General features: G+C 57.6%; 3 protein-coding genes across 5 annotated transcripts; 1 reads left to right on the forward strand and 2 right to left on the reverse strand.

Moving 5' to 3' along the window:
• Window positions 1-196: 196 nt before the first annotated feature.
• On the reverse strand, window positions 197-11,980 carry HDGF (heparin binding growth factor). 2 transcript variants are annotated; one of them, XM_053967072.1, is made up of 6 exons: window positions 11,959-11,980; window positions 1,367-1,443; window positions 1,121-1,259; window positions 844-1,020; window positions 588-766; window positions 197-494 (listed from the first exon to the last, which is right to left on the reverse strand). In XM_053967072.1, the coding sequence occupies exons 2-6, from the start codon at window positions 1,432-1,434 to the stop codon at window positions 488-490; spliced, it is 570 nt and encodes a 189-aa protein (XP_053823047.1). In that variant the 5' UTR covers window positions 1,435-1,443; window positions 11,959-11,980; the 3' UTR covers window positions 197-487. The 2 variants fall into 2 exon arrangements, with proteins under 2 accessions (XP_053823047.1, XP_053823046.1); XM_053967071.1 differs by lacking the exon at window positions 11,959-11,980 and adding an exon at window positions 6,324-6,477.
• On the reverse strand, window positions 2,847-6,313 carry LOC128801252 (uncharacterized). Its single transcript, XM_053967039.1, has 2 exons — window positions 4,798-6,313; window positions 2,847-3,780 (listed from the first exon to the last, which is right to left on the reverse strand). Exons 1-2 carry the CDS (start codon window positions 4,889-4,891, stop codon window positions 2,909-2,911), a joined length of 966 nt encoding a protein of 321 aa, XP_053823014.1. The 5' UTR covers window positions 4,892-6,313; the 3' UTR covers window positions 2,847-2,908.
• Window positions 11,505-20,588, forward strand: PRCC (proline rich mitotic checkpoint control factor). 2 transcript variants are annotated; one of them, XM_053966990.1, is made up of 7 exons: window positions 11,507-12,217; window positions 14,166-14,213; window positions 15,051-15,623; window positions 17,169-17,264; window positions 18,156-18,299; window positions 18,601-18,666; window positions 19,095-20,588. In XM_053966990.1, the coding sequence occupies exons 1-7, from the start codon at window positions 11,768-11,770 to the stop codon at window positions 19,179-19,181; spliced, it is 1,464 nt and encodes a 487-aa protein (XP_053822965.1). In that variant the 5' UTR covers window positions 11,507-11,767; the 3' UTR covers window positions 19,182-20,588. The 2 variants fall into 2 exon arrangements, with proteins under 2 accessions (XP_053822966.1, XP_053822965.1); XM_053966991.1 differs by lacking the exon at window positions 17,169-17,264 and having other exon boundaries at window positions 11,505-12,217.
• The last annotated feature ends 40 nt before the right edge of the window (window positions 20,589-20,628 follow it).

The raw sequence follows: 20,628 nt of genomic DNA on the forward strand, positions 1-20,628 counted from the left end.
CGTCCAGCTCAGGGCTTTCTATGATTCTCTAATTCCTATTTTAGCTCCTCTCCAAAACCCTTCCCTGCCCCAGCCCCGTCTCTCCCCCTGGCCCATGTGCTCACTCCCCCCACCCCAGAGCTGCCGTGGCAGCCCAAAGGGTCCCAAAACCACCCATGCAGGGGGGTCCAGGCGCTAACCCAGGGCCCACAGGCGCTTTTAAAAAGGCAAGATTCGCTTTTTATTTCAAATCAACTGCTCAGCCCCGAGGAATCACCAATACAAAGCGTGCGCCCACGGCAGGGCAGGCACGGAGCGCTCGGGGTCAGTACCGGGCTGCTCTGCATTCCTCTTTTTTTTTTTTTGTAGGTTTTTTGTTTTTTTTTTCTTTTGGAAATTTCCTTTTGGGGTGGTTCCTCTTGTCCGGAGCTCCGGACGCGAGCGACGAGCCGGCGTGGGGCGGCACCCAGGAGCCACAGGGGGAAGGATCAGCTCGCCAGGGAAGCCACTACAGGCTGTGGGGGGGGCCAACAAGGCTCTCAGTGAGACCCCTGTGGTGCCAGGGACGCCCCCAAAACCCCAGGCTGTGGGGACAGGGGTCACCTCACCTCTCCTTGTGGTCTCTGACCTCCTCCTTGGCCTCGTGGGTGTCCGGTGTGTCAGCGGCGTCGCTGTTCTTCTCCCCTTCGCCCGGGTTGGCTTTGGGCTCCTCCTTGGGGGCCTCTTCGTTGTCCACCTTCTTGTCCCCTTCCTGCCCCTCCGCATCCTTGGGGCGTTTGGGGGAATCCTGGCCGGGGGAAGCTCAGCTGAGCCCAGCCCCTGTCCCCAGCACCCCCCCATCCCCCTGCCCAGCCCACCCAGTACCTCCAGAGCATCCTCCGCTTTCCTCTTGATGCCGCCTTTCTCGTTCTTCTCCTTGGACTGCTCGTCGATCACCAGCTTCCCCTCCTCGTCGCTGCTGCCCTCAGCGTTGCCCTTCTTGTCCCCGTCGCCCTCCGGCTCCCGCTCGGCCGCCTCGGGGCAGCTCTTCTTCTGGGTGGGCTGTGGGCACGGGGGGGGTTCACAGAGGGCACCCAGGAAGGAGGAATGGTGGGGGGGGAGGTGGGGTGGAGCCCCCCTCCCTCCCCAGCTCGTGACCCACCTGGTAACCGGAGGCTTTGACCGTGGGGTTGTTCTCGATCTCCCACAAACCTTCGCTGAACCCTTTCCGCTTGTTGGGTTTTCCAAACTTCTCCTTGCACTCCTCGTAGGGGAAGAGGTCTTTGGGCCCCAGGAATGCCCTGTGCCGGGGGAAATCAGTCAGGGGTGGGAGCAGGGGGGGGGGGGGATCTCGCCCCTCCCAAACCCACTGGCACCACCCGCCCTGTGGGCCCCAGCTCCCACTCACGTCTCGTGGGTCCCGAAGAAGAAGACTTGGTACTTATTGGAGGCGGATTTGACTGCAGCTTCTGGCATCTCATCGATCTGTGTGACACACAGGACAGGGTGACAGGAGAGGGCAGAGACCCCTGGGGCTCCTCGGACCCCAGGACATCCCCCCACCCCCTCCAGTGTCCTGTCGACGGGCACGGCTCAGGAAAGGGAAAGTCCTTGGCAATTCCCGCGCTGTGTGGAGACAGCGCTGGCAAGAAGTGGTCAGCAGAAGGAGTGCTCGTGCCCCCACTGGTGTGGGGGCCAGCAGGGCTCCCCTTCTCCCACCCCCTCCCCGCTTAAGCTCTAGTCTAGACCAGCTCAGACACACTCAGCAAATTCAGGCGGCGCCCCCAGCCCGGGCCAGCAATGGGGTCGGGGTGCCTGGGGGGACACCCCGGCCAAAACGGGGTCACCGGACAAGGGGCCAGCCTGGCGAGGGCGGCGGGGTCAAGCAGCAGCCGGTGCCAAGCCCACGGGCAGGTGCTGCTCCACCGAGCGCGAATAATCCCGAGGCGCCAAGCGGGAAGGGAGCGAAAGCAACTCCGGCTGCTTTTTATAGCATCTAAAAATAACCCCCCCTGCAGCCAGCAGCCATAAATTCCCTGAGAAAACCTCAAAGGGAGGTGGAAGGAGCTGAAGGAGGATGCGGGTGGGGGTCTCGGGGCAGGCGCCAGGCACGTCACCGGGCTGGAAGGTGCCAGCGGGGACGCTCGGGATGCCAGGTCCCGCTCCCAGCACTCTGCTGACTCATGTCACAACCTTTCCTCAGCCACCGTGACCCCCACGGCTTGCCCAGCCTCAGTTTCCCCAGCCAGCAGGGCCGGGGTGTTGTGACGGGGTGGCCCTGGCCAAGAGTTTCTCCCGGTTTAGTGTCAGTGGGGCTAACACTTGTCCCTGTGCTGAGGGGCAATGCTGGCACAGCCCCAGAGGGGAGGGGGCACTGAGAGGGGCACCAGGATGTGCTGGAGGGTCGGTGTGAAGTCCCTCCCCTGGGTGGGATGTGCCTTTGTGCCATCCCCACTGCCCAAACGTGGTTTGGGGCACGCAGGCCCGATCCAGGGGGTGTTTCAGGATCGAAGTGCTCCCACCCAGTGCCCTGGGGCTGCTGGCACGGTCACGCCCCAGTGCCGCTGTTCCTCACAGGCACGGGGACATTCCAGGAGCAGGGACAGTCCCCAGCAGAGCAAAGGCCAGCCTGGCCCTCGCACCAGTCCCCAGCGGGACCCTGGCCCATGGTGGCAGCCGGGAGCAGCAGCTCCATCCCTGCGTGGCACCGAAGGTGGAGGAGGGGATGATGTGACTCAGAGGGGCGGCCACCAGCCCAGCCCAGCCCAGCCCAGCCCGGCCCAGCCCGGCCCAGCCCAGCCCGGCCCAGCCCAGCCCGGCCCAGCCCGGCCCAGCCCGGCCCAGCCCAGCCCAGCCCGGCCCAGCCCAGCCCAGCTGCTTCCCCCAGGCCACGTTCCTGCAGGTCACTCCTGGGACAAAGTGCCAAAGTCCCCATCAGCCCTAGGGCCCCTCAGGCAGGGACATGGAACCCAGACCCTTCCCCACCAGGCTTGGAGAGCCACCCCACCGCCCCCGGCAGCGCCAGGGCCCCGACGGAGATCCCCCAGCAAGTTTCCAAATCTCCTTCCCCAAGGAAAGGGGGAAGAGGCACGGGCAGCAGCTCCAGCGATGGCTGCCCTGCGGCACTGTGGAACTGAGGGGCTGCAGGGGACAGCTGGGATCCCCCTGCCAGTGGGACCCCCTGCACAGCCCACCCCTGCCAGCACCAGCCCTTTATCACCCCCTCCTGCACCCCAAGGGGACCCAGCGGCTCTATCGGCAGGGCCAGGCGGGGACCGGGCTGCGGGGACACGGGGCAGGCGGGTGACACCCCGCTGGGGTGACAGCGATAGTGCAGACGGCTGCAAACCCTCCCAAAAACCCTGCGCTGCCCCACGGGGGGGGGGGGGGGGGGGCCCAGCGGCACCGTCACGGCCCGTGTCTGTCTGTCTGTCCGTCCCCGTCGCTCGCTGGGCAGTGGCAGGGCTGCAGCGCCAGGGTAAAGTCCACGGTGCCCATTTCTGTCCCCACGCCAGCTCCGGCGAATGGCACTGGTGTCACAGCCCGGCCTTGCCCAGGGATTGCACCCGGGGGCTGGGGGGGGCTCTGAAAATGGGCTGGGACAGGTCCCCCGGGAGGGGAAGCTCTGGAGCGTGGCAGGGGAGGGACGGGCACGTACCCCCCGCTCTGGACTCTGCCCCCAACCTCTGCTCTTCACCTTTGCAACTGCTCCACGGAGCACGGCTGATGCAGCCTGCCCTGCACTGGCCATGGGGGCTGGGAGCAGCCCCCTCGCTGCCTCAGTTTCCCCGCTGCAGGTCAAGGCTGGCAGCGAGGACCTGGCTGTCGGGAAGAGGAATTAATTAATGGAATTAACTCGTGTGGGTCACACACGGTCGACGAAGTACGTGGCGGGGGCACACGCACTTGGGTGGGGGTCCTGTGGCACCCTTGAGTCCCATGGGTGCCCCCACGCACTCCCCAGCCCTGGGGCCATCACTGGGCCCCATCCCGGCACCAAATTCCCCGGGGTCTGCTCCAGAGGGAACGGCCAGCAGGATCCTGACCCCGTGGCAAGAGGAGATGCTCGGGAAGGGGGATGTCAGTGCTGCCAGGATCCCGCGGGTGCCGTGCCCCCCCCCCCCAGAGCTCTGTACGGAAGAGGGGCTGCAGATCTGGCCACAGCACAGCACCAAGGGCCAGGTGACAACGAGGGTCCGGCATAAGGGACCCCGCAGAGAAGGGGCGAGGGGAAAATGGAAGACAAGCATCATCCTCCAGGTGCCAGCGAATCATCTCCCCGCTCTCGTGCCTCAGTTTCCCCCCCTGTTTAACGCTGCCCCTCTCAGGGAGAGGTTTCCACCGAGCTGCCGGTGTTGGGGGATGTGTCGATGGCACATTCCCAGGTGCCGTCCCCAGGGAATGGGTCAGGGCAACAACCCCTCCCCCGCGGCGCCGCCAGCTCCCACATCCATTTCTTCCCCGCATCCCCCCGCTCCAGCCACACCTGGCTGGAAACAAATATCCCAGCAAACGCCACGCGTGGCCGGGTAACGTTTCATCACAGCACCTGATTAGTCACGGGCGAGCCCTGCCTGATTAGTCACGGTGGGGAGGGCTGCGCTCCAACCCCCCCACCCCGGATCAACCCCCGGGCTTGGGGAGCCCAACCCCCCTGCTGCTTCCAGACGGGGGGAAAAACCTATTCCCTGCCCGCCCCGGCACCCCAAAACGCTCCTGCCGCGATGGTGGTGGCGAAACCAGGCGCCAGGAGACGAGTGGGGCGTGAAACCCGAGCGGGCCTGGCGCTAATTCGGTCCCCGGGAGCTGAGCCCGACACGAGGCTTTGCGAGCCCCGACCTGGCATCACCCCGGAACGGCACCCGAGCCGGCGGCTTTTGGATGGCTGGAGGAGGATGGGGCAGCGGGCCCGGGCTGGGGGCCGGGGGAGCATCGCTTTCCCCCGGAGGGAAGGCAGGCGGTGCTGGAAGCAGGCGCCGGGCTCCCAGGGATCCCTCTGGCTCCTCCTCGCAAAGCCGCTTTCAAATGCGCGTTGGGAGGCCAGTGCCAAATCCGAGCGGCTCCCAACCCCCTCCCGGCCTGCCCGCCAGAACCCGACAAACCAAACAAAAGTTATTCAAATCCGGGAGGGCAAAGGAGGAGGGGATGGGGGGGGACGGGGGGGATCCTCGGCCTTTAAAGCCCATCGCCCCATTCCTCCCTTTTTTTCCGCTCAATTTGGGGTTTCCAGGCAGCCCCGGTGCCCTTTTGCAGCAAGGCCGGGAGGGGAGTGTGCGTGTGTGTGTGTGTGTGGGGGGAACACTCCAAGGAAATTTTAAACTGCATCATCAACCGCTTAAAAATAACCAGCGCCGTGTTGTGCAGCCAGAGCTGCCCACGGCCCCCGGCCCTGATGGCTTTGGGTTCATCCCGGGGGTCCCGGGCTCATGGCACGGACCCCGCCAGGGAGCCCGGGACCCTCCGGGGGTCAGCACACGGTGGGGCCTCGACCACCCCCCCTCCCTCCCCGTATGCTCGGCCGCCCGCTTCCCCCGGTCCTAAGTCCTCAATAATTCTATCGATTTTCTAAAGCCAAACTCCCGGCGAGCGCTGCCACCTCTCTGGCACCCGTGGCGAGAGGTAAGGCCACCGAGAGCCGGGGGACACGCTCGGGGACCTGCCGGCGAGCTCAGGGCGGGGGGTACGGCTGGAACACGCCCCCCACCCCCCGGGCTCCCCCAGATCATCAGCGGAGCGGAGCGGGAGAGGCGCGGCCCCTCCGCGGGGTCTCGCAATGGAGCGGGGCGAGGAAAGGAGACCCCCGCGGTACCGGGGGCTGGGGGGGGGTCACCCCGGGGAAGGGCTCGCCCCGGGCTGGCCCAGCCTCGTGTCACCGGCCGGCACAAGGGGGGGGTCCCCACTCCCACGCGGTGCCAGAAGCCACGCGGTCTGCACCCGTGACCCCCCCCACCCCGGGGAGAGAAATGAATAAACAGCACAAAAAAAAAAGGGGCCCGGGGGAGCCCGGGACGTTGTTTCCAACACATAAAATCCACCCCAAGCGCAGGGAAATGTCCCGAAAGCGCCTCCCCAAGCCTCGGCACCCGATAACCCCCGAGTCCGCCGGGCCCGGCCTTACATAAGGTGCCGGCAAAGTTGGACCCCGGCCCCGGAGGAAGGGGACCGGGGGCGACTGAAGGCTGACCCCGGTGCGGACACACCCCCCCCGCCGGTACCCGGGGGCAGCCTGACCCCGGTGCGCCCCCTCCCCCCATCCCCCGGGGCACCTCGGCCGCCCGCGTTATGCAACGGGGAGCACCGGGGAGAGCACCGGGGGGGGCACCGGAGGGTCCCATCGCCCCCCCACCCCCTGCCCGGCTCCTTACCCGGGCAGGCCAGTGCGGGTAACCCTTCATCTTGGCGAAAACCAGGTCCCCGCATTTGTATTCCTTCTGCCGGTTGGACCGGGACATCTTGGCTGGCGGCTCCTCCCGGGACCGGGGGAGCGAGCGGCGGTGGGGGGGGGAGTGGGGGGGGGGGGTGGGGAGGGGGTGGGGGAGGGGAGGAGGGGGTTAGGGATGAAGTTTGGGAGGCAAAACCCGGCGAGGCAGGCAGACTAGGCAAAAAAAAAAAAAACCACAAACAAAAAAACCAAAAAAAACCAAAAAAAACCAAACCACCCCCCAAAAAAACAGCAACAACAACCAAAAAAAAAAAAAAAAACAAAAAACCCCCCCCTAATCCGAAGGGGGAGGCGCGGAGGCAGCGGCTGCTCTGCCCCCCCCCCCCGGAGCCGAGCCGGGGTCAGCGGCGGCGGCGCGGCGCAGCGGCGGAGGGCCCGAGCCCCATGCGGTTGTTTGTGTTTGAAATTCAATTGCTCCCTCCCTCCGCCACCCCCCCCACCCCCCCCAACCACCCTTCCCCTTCCTCCTCCTCCTCCTCCTCCTCCTCCTCCTCCTCCTCCTCCTCCTCCTCCTCCTCCTGCCGCCGCTGCCGGTGGATGCGCTCGGAGCTCGCGGGCGCTGCCTGGGCGCGCACACGCACCGCCCGCCCACGGGGCCGTGCGCGCTCCCGGCACCCCCCCCCCAAAAAAAAAAAACAAAACAAAAAACCCAAAATGTGCCCGGCTGCAGGTGGGGGTGTGGATGGGACAGGGAGTGACACCAGAGGCGGAGAATCGGTGCGAAGTGGGTGTTAGAGCGGGGAAAAATTGGTGTAAAACAGCGGGAAAGGGGCGTAAAGGCGTGCACAACCGGCGTAAAGCAGCACCAAAGATGGTGTGAGAAACGTGTCAAACAGTGCACAACTATCATGTGAAAAACAGGTGTAAAACAGTGCACAACCAGTGTAAAACAGCACCAAAATAGTGTGAGAAATGTGTCAAACAGTGCACAACTATCATGTGAAAAACAGGGGAATAACCAGTGTAAAACAGCACCAAAAATAGTGTGAGAAACGTGTCAAACAGTGCAAAACTATCATGTGAAAAACAGGTGTAAAACAGTGCACAACCAGTGTAAAACAGCACCAAAATAGTGTGAGAAACGTGTCAAACAGTGCACAACTATCATGTGAAAAACAGGGGAATAACCAGTGTAAAACAGCACCAAAATAGTGTGAGAAACGTGTCAAACAGTGCACAACTATCATGTGAAAAACAGGTGTAAAACAGTGCACAACCAGTGTAAAACAGCACCAAAATAGTGTGAGAAATGTGTCAAACAGTGCACAACTATCATGTGAAAAACAGGGGAATAACCAGTGTAAAACAGCACCAAAATAGTGTGAGAAACGTGTCAAACAGTGCACAACTATCATGTGAAAAACAGGTGTAAAACAGTGCACAACCAGTGTAAAACAGCACCAAAATAGTGTGAGAAACGTGTCAAACAGTGCACAACTATCATGTGAAAAACGGGAATAACCAGTGTAAAGCAGCACCAAAAACAGTGTGAGAAATGTGTCAAACAGTGCACAACTATCATGTGAAAAACAGGGGAATAACCAGTGTAAAACAGCACCAAAATAGTGTGAGAAACGTGTCAAACAGTGCACAACTATCATGTGAAAAACAGGTGTAAAACAGTGCACAACCAGTGTAAAACAGCACCAAAATAGTGTGAGAAACGTGTCAAACAGTGCACAACTATCATGTGAAAAACGGGAATAACCAGTGTAAAGCAGCACCAAAAACAGTGTGAGAAATGTGTCAAACAGTGCACAACTATCACGTGAAAAACAGGGGAATAACCAGTGTAAAACAGCACCAAAATAGTGTGAGAAACGTGTCAAACAGTGCACAACTATCATGTGAAAAACAGGTGTAAAACAGTGCACAACCAGTGTAAAACAGCACCAAAATAGTGTGAGAAACGTGTCAAACAGTGCACAACTATCATGTGAAAAACGGGAATAACCAGTGTAAAGCAGCACCAAAAACAGTGTGAGAAATGTGTCAAACAGTGCACAACTATCACGTGAAAAACAGGGGAATAACCAGTGTAAAACAGCACCAAAAATAGTGTGAGAAATGTGTCAAACAGTGCACAACTATCATGTGAAAAACAGGTGTAAAACAGTGCACAACCAGTGTAAAACAGCACCAAAAATAGTGTGAGAAATGTGTCAAACAGTGCACAACTATCATGTGAAAAACGGGAATAACCAGTGTAAAACAGCACCAAAAACAGTGTGAGAAATGTGTCAAACAGTGCACAACTATCACGTGAAAAACAGGGGAATAACCAGTGTAAAACAGCACCAAAAATAGTGTGAGAAATGTGTCAAACAGTGCACAACTATCATGTGAAAAACGGGAATAACCAGTGTAAAACAGCACCAAAAACAGTGTGAGAAATGTGTCAAACAGTGCACAACTATAATGTGTAAAACAGTGCACAACCAGTGTAAAAAAGCACAAAAAATGGTGTGAGAAACGTGTCAAACAGTGCAAAACTATAATGTGAAAAACAGGTGTAAAACAGTGCACAACCAGTATAAAAAAACACCAAAAATTATGTAAAAAACATGTCAAACACTGCAAAACTATAATGTGTAAAACAGTGCATAAGCAGTGTAAAACAGCACCAAAACTGTAAAAAACATGTAAAACAGTGTAAAACTGGCATAAAATTGTGTAAAACAGTGCAAAATTTGTATAAATATATGTAAAAAATGTAAAACGGTGGAAAACTATAATGTGAAACCATGAAAAACGGGTGTAACACATTTCATAAGCAGTGTAAAACAGCACCAAAATGGTGCAAACCCCTGTAAAACCGTGCAAAACTGGCATAAAATCGTGTAAAGCAGTGCAAAAACTGGTTTTAAACCAATGCAAAACAGTGCAAAAGCTACGTGAGACAGTACAAAACCAGTGTAAAGCTATGTCAAATTTGCTGTAAGACAACATGCATGGTGAAACCATGTAACACAGTGCAAAACCAGTCTAAAACCAGCATAAAATGATGTAAACCCGGTGTAGCAGCATCCCTAAAACTCCACATCCTGGCTGCAGCTGAATACGTGATAGAAGAGCCTTTGAAAAGAGAGAAAATCGAGGATTGTGAGCATTTGGTGCCCACGCAGGGTCCCCTCGGCCAAGCTGCCCCGTTCACCCCCAGCAGAAAAAAAGAATTTTTCCTTAGAAACTGCAGAGCCTGGGCTGGAGCTGCTGGGATTGCTCAGGGCAGATGAAAATCCCTGGAAGAATCTCTGGAGGTTTTTGGCCCTAGCCAGCCTCAGCGTGGGGTTGCAGGGTGACAAAGCCACCAGGGGATTAAATAAATTGTCACCTTAGTCCTCACTTCAGACCAAACCTGGCTGCTGCTGTCCCCAGGTTAAAGCTGGGGTTAAACACAGATTAAATCGTTTGTAAAGCCAGAACCTCCACCCTGGGCTGGCACTCGGGGTTCCTGGGCTGGGCTCTTTTCTTTCCACCCCCCTGTGTTTTCCTTGGCTTAATTTCTCCTAACAAGCTGCAAAGTAACACAAATAAATAATCCACGGGGTCAGGGCTGACAGCAGGATCCCACTGCTGTTCTGGGGGTGAGACCAGACTCAAGGAATCTCCACCTGCTATGGCAAAATGGACAAAGGCCGAGGGAAACAAGGATTCCTCCCCGTTTCTCCACAGCAGGAGCCAGACCTCGTTTAAGCTGGGTCCCTCCTCTCCCTGCCTCAGTCCTTGCTGATTTTCCTCGGCAGGAGGATGAGGGCTGCCTCGTGTTAGAGCTTGGCGTGGTTGAACCCCTCTGTGCTTCTCAGGGAATCCCCCATTTCCCTCTCCTAAATCCTAAACACTGACACTCAGGAAGGACACTTAGGATGGAGTGGATAAAATCTGCCAGGGAGATCCCAACCAAGCCCCAGGACGATGTTTTAAGGGCACCTCCAGCCCAAAGGACGGCTCTGAGCGCGAGCGGCGTTTTGCTGGGGAAGCGACGTCCACAAAAATCCCCATCTGCATTTTGGGTTTTGTAGAAATCCTTTGGCTCTGTAGAGCGGTTTGGTGGAGCCCTGAAAGGAGAGGGCTTTTGAAGGAGAAGGCTTTTTGGGGTTCAGCCCCTGCGATGGGGGTTCGCTCTTCGTGCGTGTCACAACAAAGACAAAATCTTGCTGCCTCTGGTGGCTGTGGAACCCACAAGCTCAGGGAAAGGGGTTCCTGGTGCAGACGGGATTTTCTGTGAGCCACGCCGTCCCACGGCCACAGGGACACCTTCCTCCTCCTCGCTGTCCTCCCCAGTGTCCCTGTGCTGGCATGGCTTTGCCCTCACGGGTCACCGCCGTCTAAGGGCTGGGGGAAATCGTAACTCGTGTGTCCCAGCTCCTGGAATCCTCCCGTGCCTGTCCCTCCGGCTCCCCAAGGCCTCCATGCCTATTTTTAATACTGTATTTTTAACACTCCTCAGCCCTCCAGAACGGGCCAGGAGGGGTGGGACAGGGCTGGATTTCACACCGTTCCCAACGCTCCTCCTCGATCTCCATTTTGCTTTAATTACTTGTGCTGGTACTTCACAGCAGCTCTGCAAATCGCTTCCCTGGGTGCTGGGGACCCAAATTCGAGCCCAGCTCACTGCTTATTAAGGCCAGAACGAGCCAGAAGGAGGTCAAAGGCGTCAAACCAAAAATCAGCAAAGTGCCAGAGGGATAAAGCAGCTCCTGCGCTCCCGTCCAGCAGCTTCTGCTGGGGCTCGCAGCGCTGATCCCACCCCAAACTATCCCAGGAGGAGAGGATGGAAGGCAAGGAGAGCCCCCGCAGTCCGTGTCCCACGGTGACGCTGCACCGGGAGCCGCGCTCCCAGCTCAGGGCTCTGTTTGGCAGTGAATCGAGTGGTCTGGAGGGGGTGGCTTGGGCCCTTCTGCCTCCTCGTCTCCATCCCCGTCCCCGTCCCGCTCCGTCCCCAGGGCCCTTCCCGCATCCCCGCAGTGCCCGGGCCTTGTCCCGCTCCGGCCCGGGCCTCCCGCCGCGTGGCACCACAGACTACATTTCCCGTGGCGCCTCGCGGCGGGGCACACAGGGAGGCGGGCACATCGCTGCTGGCGGTGCGCGCCGGGAGTTGTAGTCCTGCGCGGCTGCAGCGCGGGCAGCGGGGCGCTGCCGGCAGCCATTACCGGGAGCGCGGAGCCGCCGCCGTCGCCTTGCCTTCGCTCCGCGGCCCCGCCGCCGCACGGGGAGGGGCCGCCATGGCGGCGTAGCCTCGCCCCCGCCCGCCCCTTCTTCCCCGCTGCGGGCGCTGAGGGCGCGGCGGCGGTGCGGCCTAGCGCGGAGGGTGGATCCCCGGCCTCGCGTAGCGGCTGCTGCCCGCGAAGGGCCGCCCTCCCCGGGGCCATGTCCCTCGTGGCCTACGCCAGCAGCGAGGAGGACAGCGATGCGGAGGAGCCTGCGGGCGAGGAGGAGGAAGCCGCCGACTCTCCCCCAGCCGCGGCCGAGCAGCCCTCACCCCGGGGGCTTTTCGCCGCGCTGCCCCCGCCCAGAGCCCCCGCGGCGCCCACGTCGTTCCTCATGGGCCCCCTGCCCACCGTGAGCGGCTTCGGCAGCGCCGCGCCGGGCCAGGCCGGGGCTGAGAGCCCCCCGGAGCCGGCCGCCAGCGGGGACGGGGCCGCGGAGTCCCCCCGGCCGAGGGGGCTCCTCCTGCCGCCCCCCAGGAACGCGGCCGCCGCCGCCGCCCCCCTCTGCCCGCCCCGCGCTGCCTCCCCCGGGGCGGGTTTGGGCCTCCCCAAGCCAAAGAAGAGGACGGAGCCGGTGCGGATCGCGGCGCCCGAGCTGCGCAAGGGGGATGTGAGTATGGAACAAACGCCCTGCTCGGGTCCCTTCCCTCGCTCTCCCGCACCGAGGTACCGGCATCTATTGTTGTGTCATCCGCGGGGGGATTTGTCCTGCCTGCCCGCCCTAATGCTAAAGCGCTTTGCAGAACTAAACTGGTGTAGAAACCTTATTTATAATCACATTGCAGCCAAACCCAGCTTATCTGCATCTTTCTTATTCCTGAAGTTAACGAGCTGCAGGGCGTTGTAGCCCTAAACCATCTTTTGTTTCCTGTGCAGGTGATAGATTTTTCAGTGAGTTTATTGCTTATTTGTCTAAAGGCTTTCAAACTTTTAGGTGACCATTTCCCTCTCATTTTGTGGGTTTTTTTTTTTGTAATTACTGTGCCTTGCAGGGCTTGTGAAGACAGACAGTGAGAGCAGGGAAAGGCAGGTCCCTTTCCATGTGGTTTTTAAGTCGGGATCCCTACTGATGGGGTTTCATCCTCTCCCCACTGCTCGTTTCCTCTGGGACAGCACTGGCATAGAATCATGGAATGGTTTGGGTTGGAAGGGACCTTAGTGCCCGTCCAGTTCCACTCCCTTGCCATGGGCAGGGACACCTTCCACCATCCCAGGTTGCTCCAAGCCCCATCCAGCCTGGCCTTGGACACTTCCAGGGATGGAGCAGCCTGTGCCAGGGCCTCCCCACGCTCAGAGAAGAATTTTCCCCTAATATCTTCTCTAAACCAGCACCTGGAGTCCTGGAGTGGTTTGGGTTGGAAGAGACCCTTAGAACTCACCCACAGTGCCCACAGGCAGGGACACCTTCCACTGGAGCAGGGTGCCCCAGCCTGGCCTGTTGTCCTGTGGGGGTGATGGTCACCTCACTGGTTTTGGTGTGGCAGGAGCGCTTGTGGCTGTAGGAAGAGCTGAACTGGAAGCTTGGGGTCATTTCCAATTTATAAACAGGATTTATCAACGGTGTCCATTAGTAGTGGCCTGGCAGCACTTTGGGGGAGCCCAGGTGAAGTCCGTGCTGTGTCTGGGGGGGTCACAGGAAGAGGGGGAGAGCACACAGGTTCCCCATCCCTTCCTGCTCCCAGCAACCATCCCAGGCTGGCAAATTGCAGACCCAGAGCTCTGGAGGTTCAGCCTTTGGGCCAGGGGGATGAGGGATATCCCAGTCCCTCACGGCCACTTTTTGTCCAGCTCCTGGCAGCAGCGTGGTGGGATTCCAGACAGCTGGAATGAGCAGGGATCTGTTCCTGCTTCGCCCCTCTCTGTGCTCTGCTGTGTGGCCTCTGACCACACAATCTGCACGTTCTCAGAGTTGAGCTGATGAATTTGGAAGGGACAAAAAGTACCTTAAACTGGAGCTGGTGTGAGCAGTTCCCACTTGGCATTCCTGGAGGTCCCTTGGCCTGTGGCTGACATCCTCAGTTGTTCCCTGTTTCTCCTCAAAATCCCTCCCATGGCTGTAGTTCATCCCCTGGAGCTGCTCCAGGGCACTTGCAGTGTCTGCTCTCTCCCAAACCAACACGTGGCTTTACAGTCACTCCCAACTCTTCATTTATGCACATTCCTTGTCTTTCCCTGGTTTATGATGTGGAGGTAAACTGGCACAAGCCCTCAATCCCTGTTGCCTCCTCCAAGTTCTCTGAGGAGCCATGAAATTATAAAGATGCCTTTTCTGATGCCAACCAGGTTTCCACACCAGTTTTAACTGCACATTTAGCAAATTCAGCATTATTGGGAGCAATCCTCTGTACCCTTGCAGTGAATTTTGCATCCTTTGTGTGGTTTGTGCTTCCCCTCCAGTAACTCTGTTGTTGTCTGTCCCTCTGAAGGAGAGCCCTGACCTGTAGCTGTGCACCTGCAGTTCTTCCCTCCCTTTGGGTTTATTTTCCTGGGATTTATTAACATAACTTTTTTTTAGTTTAACGTCTCAAGTTGTGCTGAGCTCTGGTTTTCTCTCTCAGTCAGATTCAGAGGAAGATGAACCAGCAAAGAAAAAAAATACTCTTCAGGTAAATAACAAGGGCACAGTTTTCACAGGAAAAAGTGTTTGACTCTTGGGCTTTCACTTGTGTCAATCATCCACTCTGATCACCTCGTGGCTTTAGGCATATTCCTAAAATCCCATGGGTTTTCAAGTCCTTTTTATTGCCCCCAGGAATAAAACATTGAAATAAATCATTTTTTTTGCCATTTTATTGCCCCCCAGGAATAAAACATAAAAATATTGCGCTACCTTTTGCACCTTTCCTAAAACCCTCTGATTTTAAGAACTCCCACCCTTTCTTTTGGGCACTTTCACCAATTTAAATCTTGGCAAAAGAGGCATTAATTTGGGAATTGGGCAGATATTTGCAACATTCACATTTCCCTTCAGAACCCACCTGGATTTTTGTGCAATGTATTCAGAGTGGCCAATTCTAACACAAGAAGTGTTAGAATTTTGGGGATCTTTGTCAGGAAGTCAGGAAAAGTGAATAACCTCCCTCTTTTCTTTCTGTGATCCATTTGTCCACACTGATTTGTGTAAATCATCCACTCTGATCACCTGGTGGGTTTAGGGATATTCCTGAAATCCCGTGGGCCTTCAAGTCCTTTCTTTAGGGCACTTTCACCAATTTAAATCCTGGCTGAAGAGGAGTTAATTTGGGAATTGGGCGGATATTTGCAACATTCACAATTCCCTTCAAATCCCCTGTGGCTTTTTGTGTATTCTCAGAGTGGCCACCAGCAGGAGACTCACAAGAAGTGTTAGATTTGGGGGGGATAATTGGCAGGGAGTCAGGAGAAGTGAATAACCTGCCTCTTTTCTTTTCTGTCATCCGTTTGTCCCGCGTGGACATCACCAGGGACGCAGCGAGGGCTCCGGCTTGTCCGCTTTGCTTCCTCAGCCCAAAAACGTGACAGTGAAAGAGACCAACCGGTCACTCCTGCCCTACGCCTTCTCCAGGAAAGCAGGAGAAAACTCCTCCGACTCCAAGCCCGCCAAGGCCCCCAGCTCCTCCTCCAAATCCAAAGCCGTGCCCAAGCCGGCCGTGCCCACGACTCCGTCCCCGTCGGCCATCAAAGCCGCGGCCAAGAGCGCGGCGCTGCAGGTAACCAAACAGATCACCCAGGAGGAGGAGGACAGCGACGAGGAGGTGCAGCCAGAGAACTACTTCTCCTTGTCCGACAGGAGCGAGCCCGGCGCCGCGGGCACCCAGCCCTACCTGTACCCGGGCCCGGGGGGGTCGGAGGAGCCTCCTCCCGGGACAGAGCCCCAGTTCCAGGACGCGGCCGCTAACGCCCCGCTGGAGTTCAAGACGGGCGCGGGCTCCAGCGGAGCCCAGCACAGCTGGGCACCCAAACCCGGCGAGGACTACGGCAGCCAGCCCTATGGCCAGTTCCCCCCTGCCTACAGCGAGCCCGGGGGCTACTACCAGGTGGGTTCGCTGGCCAGAGGTGAAGGGAGGGGCTCCGAGCAGGTTCTGGAGTGAGCAGCTCAAGGTGGTTACGGGCTGCTCCTGGGAATGCAGCCCTTGTGAGGTACCTGGGCAGGGAATCCAGGCTGTGTGAGGTACCTGGGCAGGGAATGCAGCCTGTGTGAGGTACCTGGGACACAGGGCAGGGAATGCAGCCCTTGTGAGGTACCTGGGCAGGGAATCCAGGCTGTGTGAGGTACCTGGGCAGGGAATCCAGGCTGTGTGAGGTACCTGGGGCACAGGGCAGGGAATGCAGCCCTTGTGAGGTACCTGGGACACAGGGCAGGGAATCCAGCCCTTGTGAGGTACCTGGGCAGGGAATCCAGGCTCTGTGAGGTACCTGGGCAGGGAATCCAGGCTCTGTGAGGTACCTGGGCAGGGAATCCAGCCCTTGTGAGGTACCTGGGCAGGGAATCCAGGCTCTGTGAGGTACCTGGGCAGAGAATCCAGCCTGTGTGAGGTACCTGGGGCACAGGGCAGGGAATCCAGCCTGTGTGAGGTACCTGGGAGACAGGGCAGGGAATCCAGGCTGTGTGAGGTACCTGGGACACAGGGCAGGGAATCCAGGCTGTGTGAGGTACCTGGGCACGGAATCCAGGCTGTGTGAGGTACCTGGGCAGGGAATCCAGCCCTTGTGAGGTACATGGGACACAGGGCAGGGAATCCAGCCTGTGTGGGGTACCTGGGCAGGAAATACAACCTGTGTGAGATACCTGGGAAGGTAATCCAGGCTGTGTGAGGTACCTGGGGCACAGGGCAGGGAATCCAGGCTGTGTGAGGTACCTGGGCAGGGAATCCAGGCTGTGTGAGATACCTGGGAAGGTAATCCAGGCTGTGTGAGGTACCTGGGGCACAGGGCAGGGAATCCAGCCTGAGCAGTCTGGCCCAGGGAGCCACAGCACCGGACACAAAGGGATTCCTACAGCATGAGAGCTGCAGATGTTCTTTGCTGGACAGATGTTTGACAGCTGCACTCCTGTGGAAATGCCCTGGATGTGAGGGTGCAGAGTCAGGGCTCACTGGAGCTGGTGTCTGAGCCCAGGTTGTTTCTAATACATAAAATTCTAATAAATAGAATTGTAATAAATAGAATCCCAGACTGGTTTGGGTTGGAAGGGACCTTAAAGCCCATCCAGTCCCAGCCCCTGCCATGGCAGGGACACCTTCCACTGTCCCACGTTGCTCCAAGCCCTGTCCAACCTGGCCTTGAACTCTTCCAGGGATGGGGCAGCCACAGCTTCTCTGGGCGCCCTGTGCCAGGGCCTCTCCACCCTCACAAGGAAGAATTCCTTCCCAATATCCCACCAAACCCTGCTCTCTGGCAGTGGGAGCCATTCCATCTGTCCTGTCACTCCAGCCCCTCATGAACAGCCCCTCAAAGTGTGAAAAGCTCTGTGAAAAGCCCCTCAAAGGTTTATTGGTTTGTCCCTCTGATGGGATCAGTCTGTGGCTCGGTGCCACTCCAGGATTGCTCTCATGCCAGACTGGTTTCCATTTCCCTGCCAGGATTACTACAGCAGCGGGTACTACCCAGAGGTGGAACCAGCCCAGGCCTCGCCACAGGAGAGCAGCACCGACTCCTCCTTCATCGACGACGAAGCGGTTGGCACTTGATTTTCTGTCCCCCTGTGGAACTGGCCTTTGAGCTCTGCCAGAACACAGGACCCCGCTCCTGCCCCCCAGCACAGCCTGGGTTTCCAGGGGCTTGGGCTGGGTGGTTTTTCCAGGGCACCTCGTGCTGTGCTGTGGACACGTGTGGAGTCCTTCCCACGGTCTGCTGGGCTCCTGCTCCAGCTGGGTCTGCAGGCCTGACAAGTACAGAATGGAATCAATTGTTGAGGCTGGAAAAGGCCTCCAAGACCATCACCCAGCACTGCCAAGGCCACCACTACAGCACGTCCCCAAGTGCCACATCCACATGGCATTTCAATCCTTCTGGGGGTGGGGACTTCACCACTGTGCTGGGCAGCCTGTGCCAGGGCTGGACAACCCTCTGGCTGTAGGAATTTTCCCTATATCCAACCTCATCTTCCCCTGGCACAACTTGAGGCCATTTTCTCTTGTCCTGTCCCTTGTTCCCTGGGAGCAGAGCTCACTGGCTGTCCCCTCCTGGCAGGGAGTTGTGCAGAGCCACAGGGTCCCCCCTGAGCCTCCTTTTCTCCAGGCTGAGCTCCCTCAGCCCCCTCTGGTGCTCCAGCCCCTTCCCCAGCTTGGTTTGCTTCTCGGGACATGCTCCAGCTCCTCAATCCCTTTCTTGTCATGAAGGGCCCCAAACTGACCCTGGGATTGGAGGTGCCTCAGCAGTGCCAGCACAGGGGATGGGCACTGCCTGGAAGCAGGAGAAAATGCTGTTTTCTGCATAGGAAAACGAAATTATAACCTTCCTGCTAAAACTCCAATGTACAGCACGCCAAAATTCTCCAAAAGATCAAAACCCTGCCTTGTGTCAGGTCAGTGTTGGGTGTAATTCCAGCTCTTCTGCTCCTCCCTCAGTTCAAGCGCCTGCAGGGCAAGCGGAATCGTGGCAGGGAAGAGATCAACTTTGTGGACATCAAAGGTGACGACCAGCTGAGCGGGGCCCAGCAGTGGCTGACCAAGTCCTTGACAGAGGAGAAGACCATGAAGTCATTCAGCAAGGTGGGTGGAGGGCGAGGGCTGTGGTTGGAGCCTCTGCTCAGTGCCCAAATCAGCCCCAGCTGGAGCTGTGTTGGGTGCTGGGCAGTCACCAGGGAGGGTAAATAATGACACGGGAGAGACCAGCAGAGTTCCTCAGAACACAGCATGTGGGTGGGGAGGGCCAGCCAGGAAGTGCTTCAGCCCAAGGAATCTGCAGTTTAATAGGGAACAAATGCTGCTTGGGATGGCTGTCCTTGCCTTGGTCTGCTGTCCAGGGAAGCACCTCTCCAGGCTGAACACTTCACCTCTTTCTGCTTTCCAGAAAAAAGGAGATCAGCCCACAGGACAGCAAAGGAGAAAACACCAGATCACGTACCTGATCCATCAGGTGAGTGGCTCCCTGTGGTGTGTGAGCTGATCCAGGCAGAATTGCAGGGCAACACAAGGCTGGGGTGCTGGGGACCAGCTGAGAACCCCCAGAGTCCTGGTGAGACCCAGTGGGGCCAGAGGTGAGTCCTGGCCCTGAGGGTGTCCCAGCCCTGAGCTTCCAGCTTTGCTTTGCCCTTCCTGCGTGTTCTGAGGCCCCTGTCCTGGATTCTGCCCCGGGGTTGGCTGCAGAGAAGCTGCTTTTCAGCATGAATGAAATGCCTGTGCATCAGTTGATGCAGGCCTCTGTCAGGATGATTGTGCAAACCCCTGTAACGAGGCTTCTGGCTGAAGGGCTCCCTAATCCACATGAGCAGGGCCAGGGGAGGCTGGGATGCTGCTGAGTCACTGAAACACAGAGGGGTAACAGCATCCTCTCCATGTCTGCAGGCCAAGGAGAGGGAACTGGAACTGAAAAACACATGGTCAGAGAACAAGCTGAGCAGACGGCAGACTCAAGCCAAGTACGGATTCTGACACACCTGTCCTGGTTCTGGCTGGTGCCCCGGGGGACCTGCTGTGTCCGGGGTCTGCTGGCCTCCAGGAGATCAGCCAGGCCCCAGCATGGGCTGGGAGGACACTGCACTCCCTGGCCTGGCAGGAAGAAGGGGCATTGTAAGCAGGTCCTGAAACTCCACCTGTAATCCTTCCCCTCCCTCCTTGTACACGGTAACGTGGAAGGTTCCCGTCAGCCAAGGGCGGTCCCGAGGCACCGCGGGGAACGCGCTGGGTGTGGGGCTGCAGCTCCTGGCCTGAGGGAACAGCCTGTGCCTCCTGACACCAGACCCTTCAGCAGAGGCTCAATAAACTCCCAGTTCCCACTTTGCTCCTCTCTTGGACTTGCTGTGCATTGAGGGTGTCATTTTCCTTTCTAAAACACGGTGAGTTCCAAGGGCAAGCCTGGCTTTGGAATTTTTATTTTGTCCTTACCTTTAAGATGTCCTCGCAGCTGTTTCCTCGTGTCCAGGCTGCTCCAGCACTCCTCTCATGCCAATGATTTAGAATAATTTTGATATCCTGGTTTTTAAGTGGATGTTTTTGCTCTGGGCTCCACAGGCTGAGCCTCACTGAGGGGACAGAGCAGGTCAGAGCCTGTGCCAGGGGAAGCACCACACGTGGAGGGGAGGCTCTCCTGCCCAGCATGCTCAGGGCTTTGGGTTACCCTGAGCCATGTGTGCATGTATATTGTCCTTCCTTTTTCCTCCTCTTTCCTTCTCCCCCATCCCAAGGCCTACTGTCCTGCCCCGGGCTGTTCTCAGACTCATCAGAGTATCCCAGCGTGGCTGCCTGGGACTGAGCTCTGCAGCTTCCTCTGGGCAGACACAGAGGAGAGCTGCCAACTCTAATTTTTTTTTTTTTTTTCCCAGCTTGTTTGTATGAATTCTATTTCAATTAAGTGTTGACTTTACCCTCCTGGCTGGGAAGAGGAGACTGCCCAGCCCTAATTTCTTCAAATCAAACCTTTTTTTTTATTTAAGGAATTCTGTCGAGGTGATGTGACTGCAAATCCTGTGCAGCTCTGCTGGCCCAATCCATGGATCCAAATCCGTGGCATCACGTTGCTGTTCCCCAAAGCATGTGATGCCAAAGGGAGCAGAGAGCTGGCCTGGTTATTTAATTTATATTCCCACCACTCTGGGTTTTATTTGTTGTAACCACAGCTCAAATGGCCAATATTTGTTATTCTGGTAAGAAGAACTCCCAAGAGGTGTTTTTTCTCCCATGTTACCTCTTAAAAACAGGCAAACCCCCATGACTGAAGTCTTTTCTTAGAACATTTTAAACTAATCTCATTTTTAGTTTAGCTCCCTGTATGTTTAGTACTTTGCAGAGCCTGTTTTGAGTATTTGAATGATCAGAATAAAGTTACTGTTGAGTAATTTATTCATATCTTGTATGTACAGTGAAATCCTCCCAGAAGAGA

The sequence above is a fragment of the Vidua chalybeata genome, chromosome 29 (genome assembly GCF_026979565.1).
Source record: "Vidua chalybeata isolate OUT-0048 chromosome 29, bVidCha1 merged haplotype, whole genome shotgun sequence".
Taxonomy (NCBI): domain Eukaryota; kingdom Metazoa; phylum Chordata; class Aves; order Passeriformes; family Viduidae; genus Vidua; species Vidua chalybeata.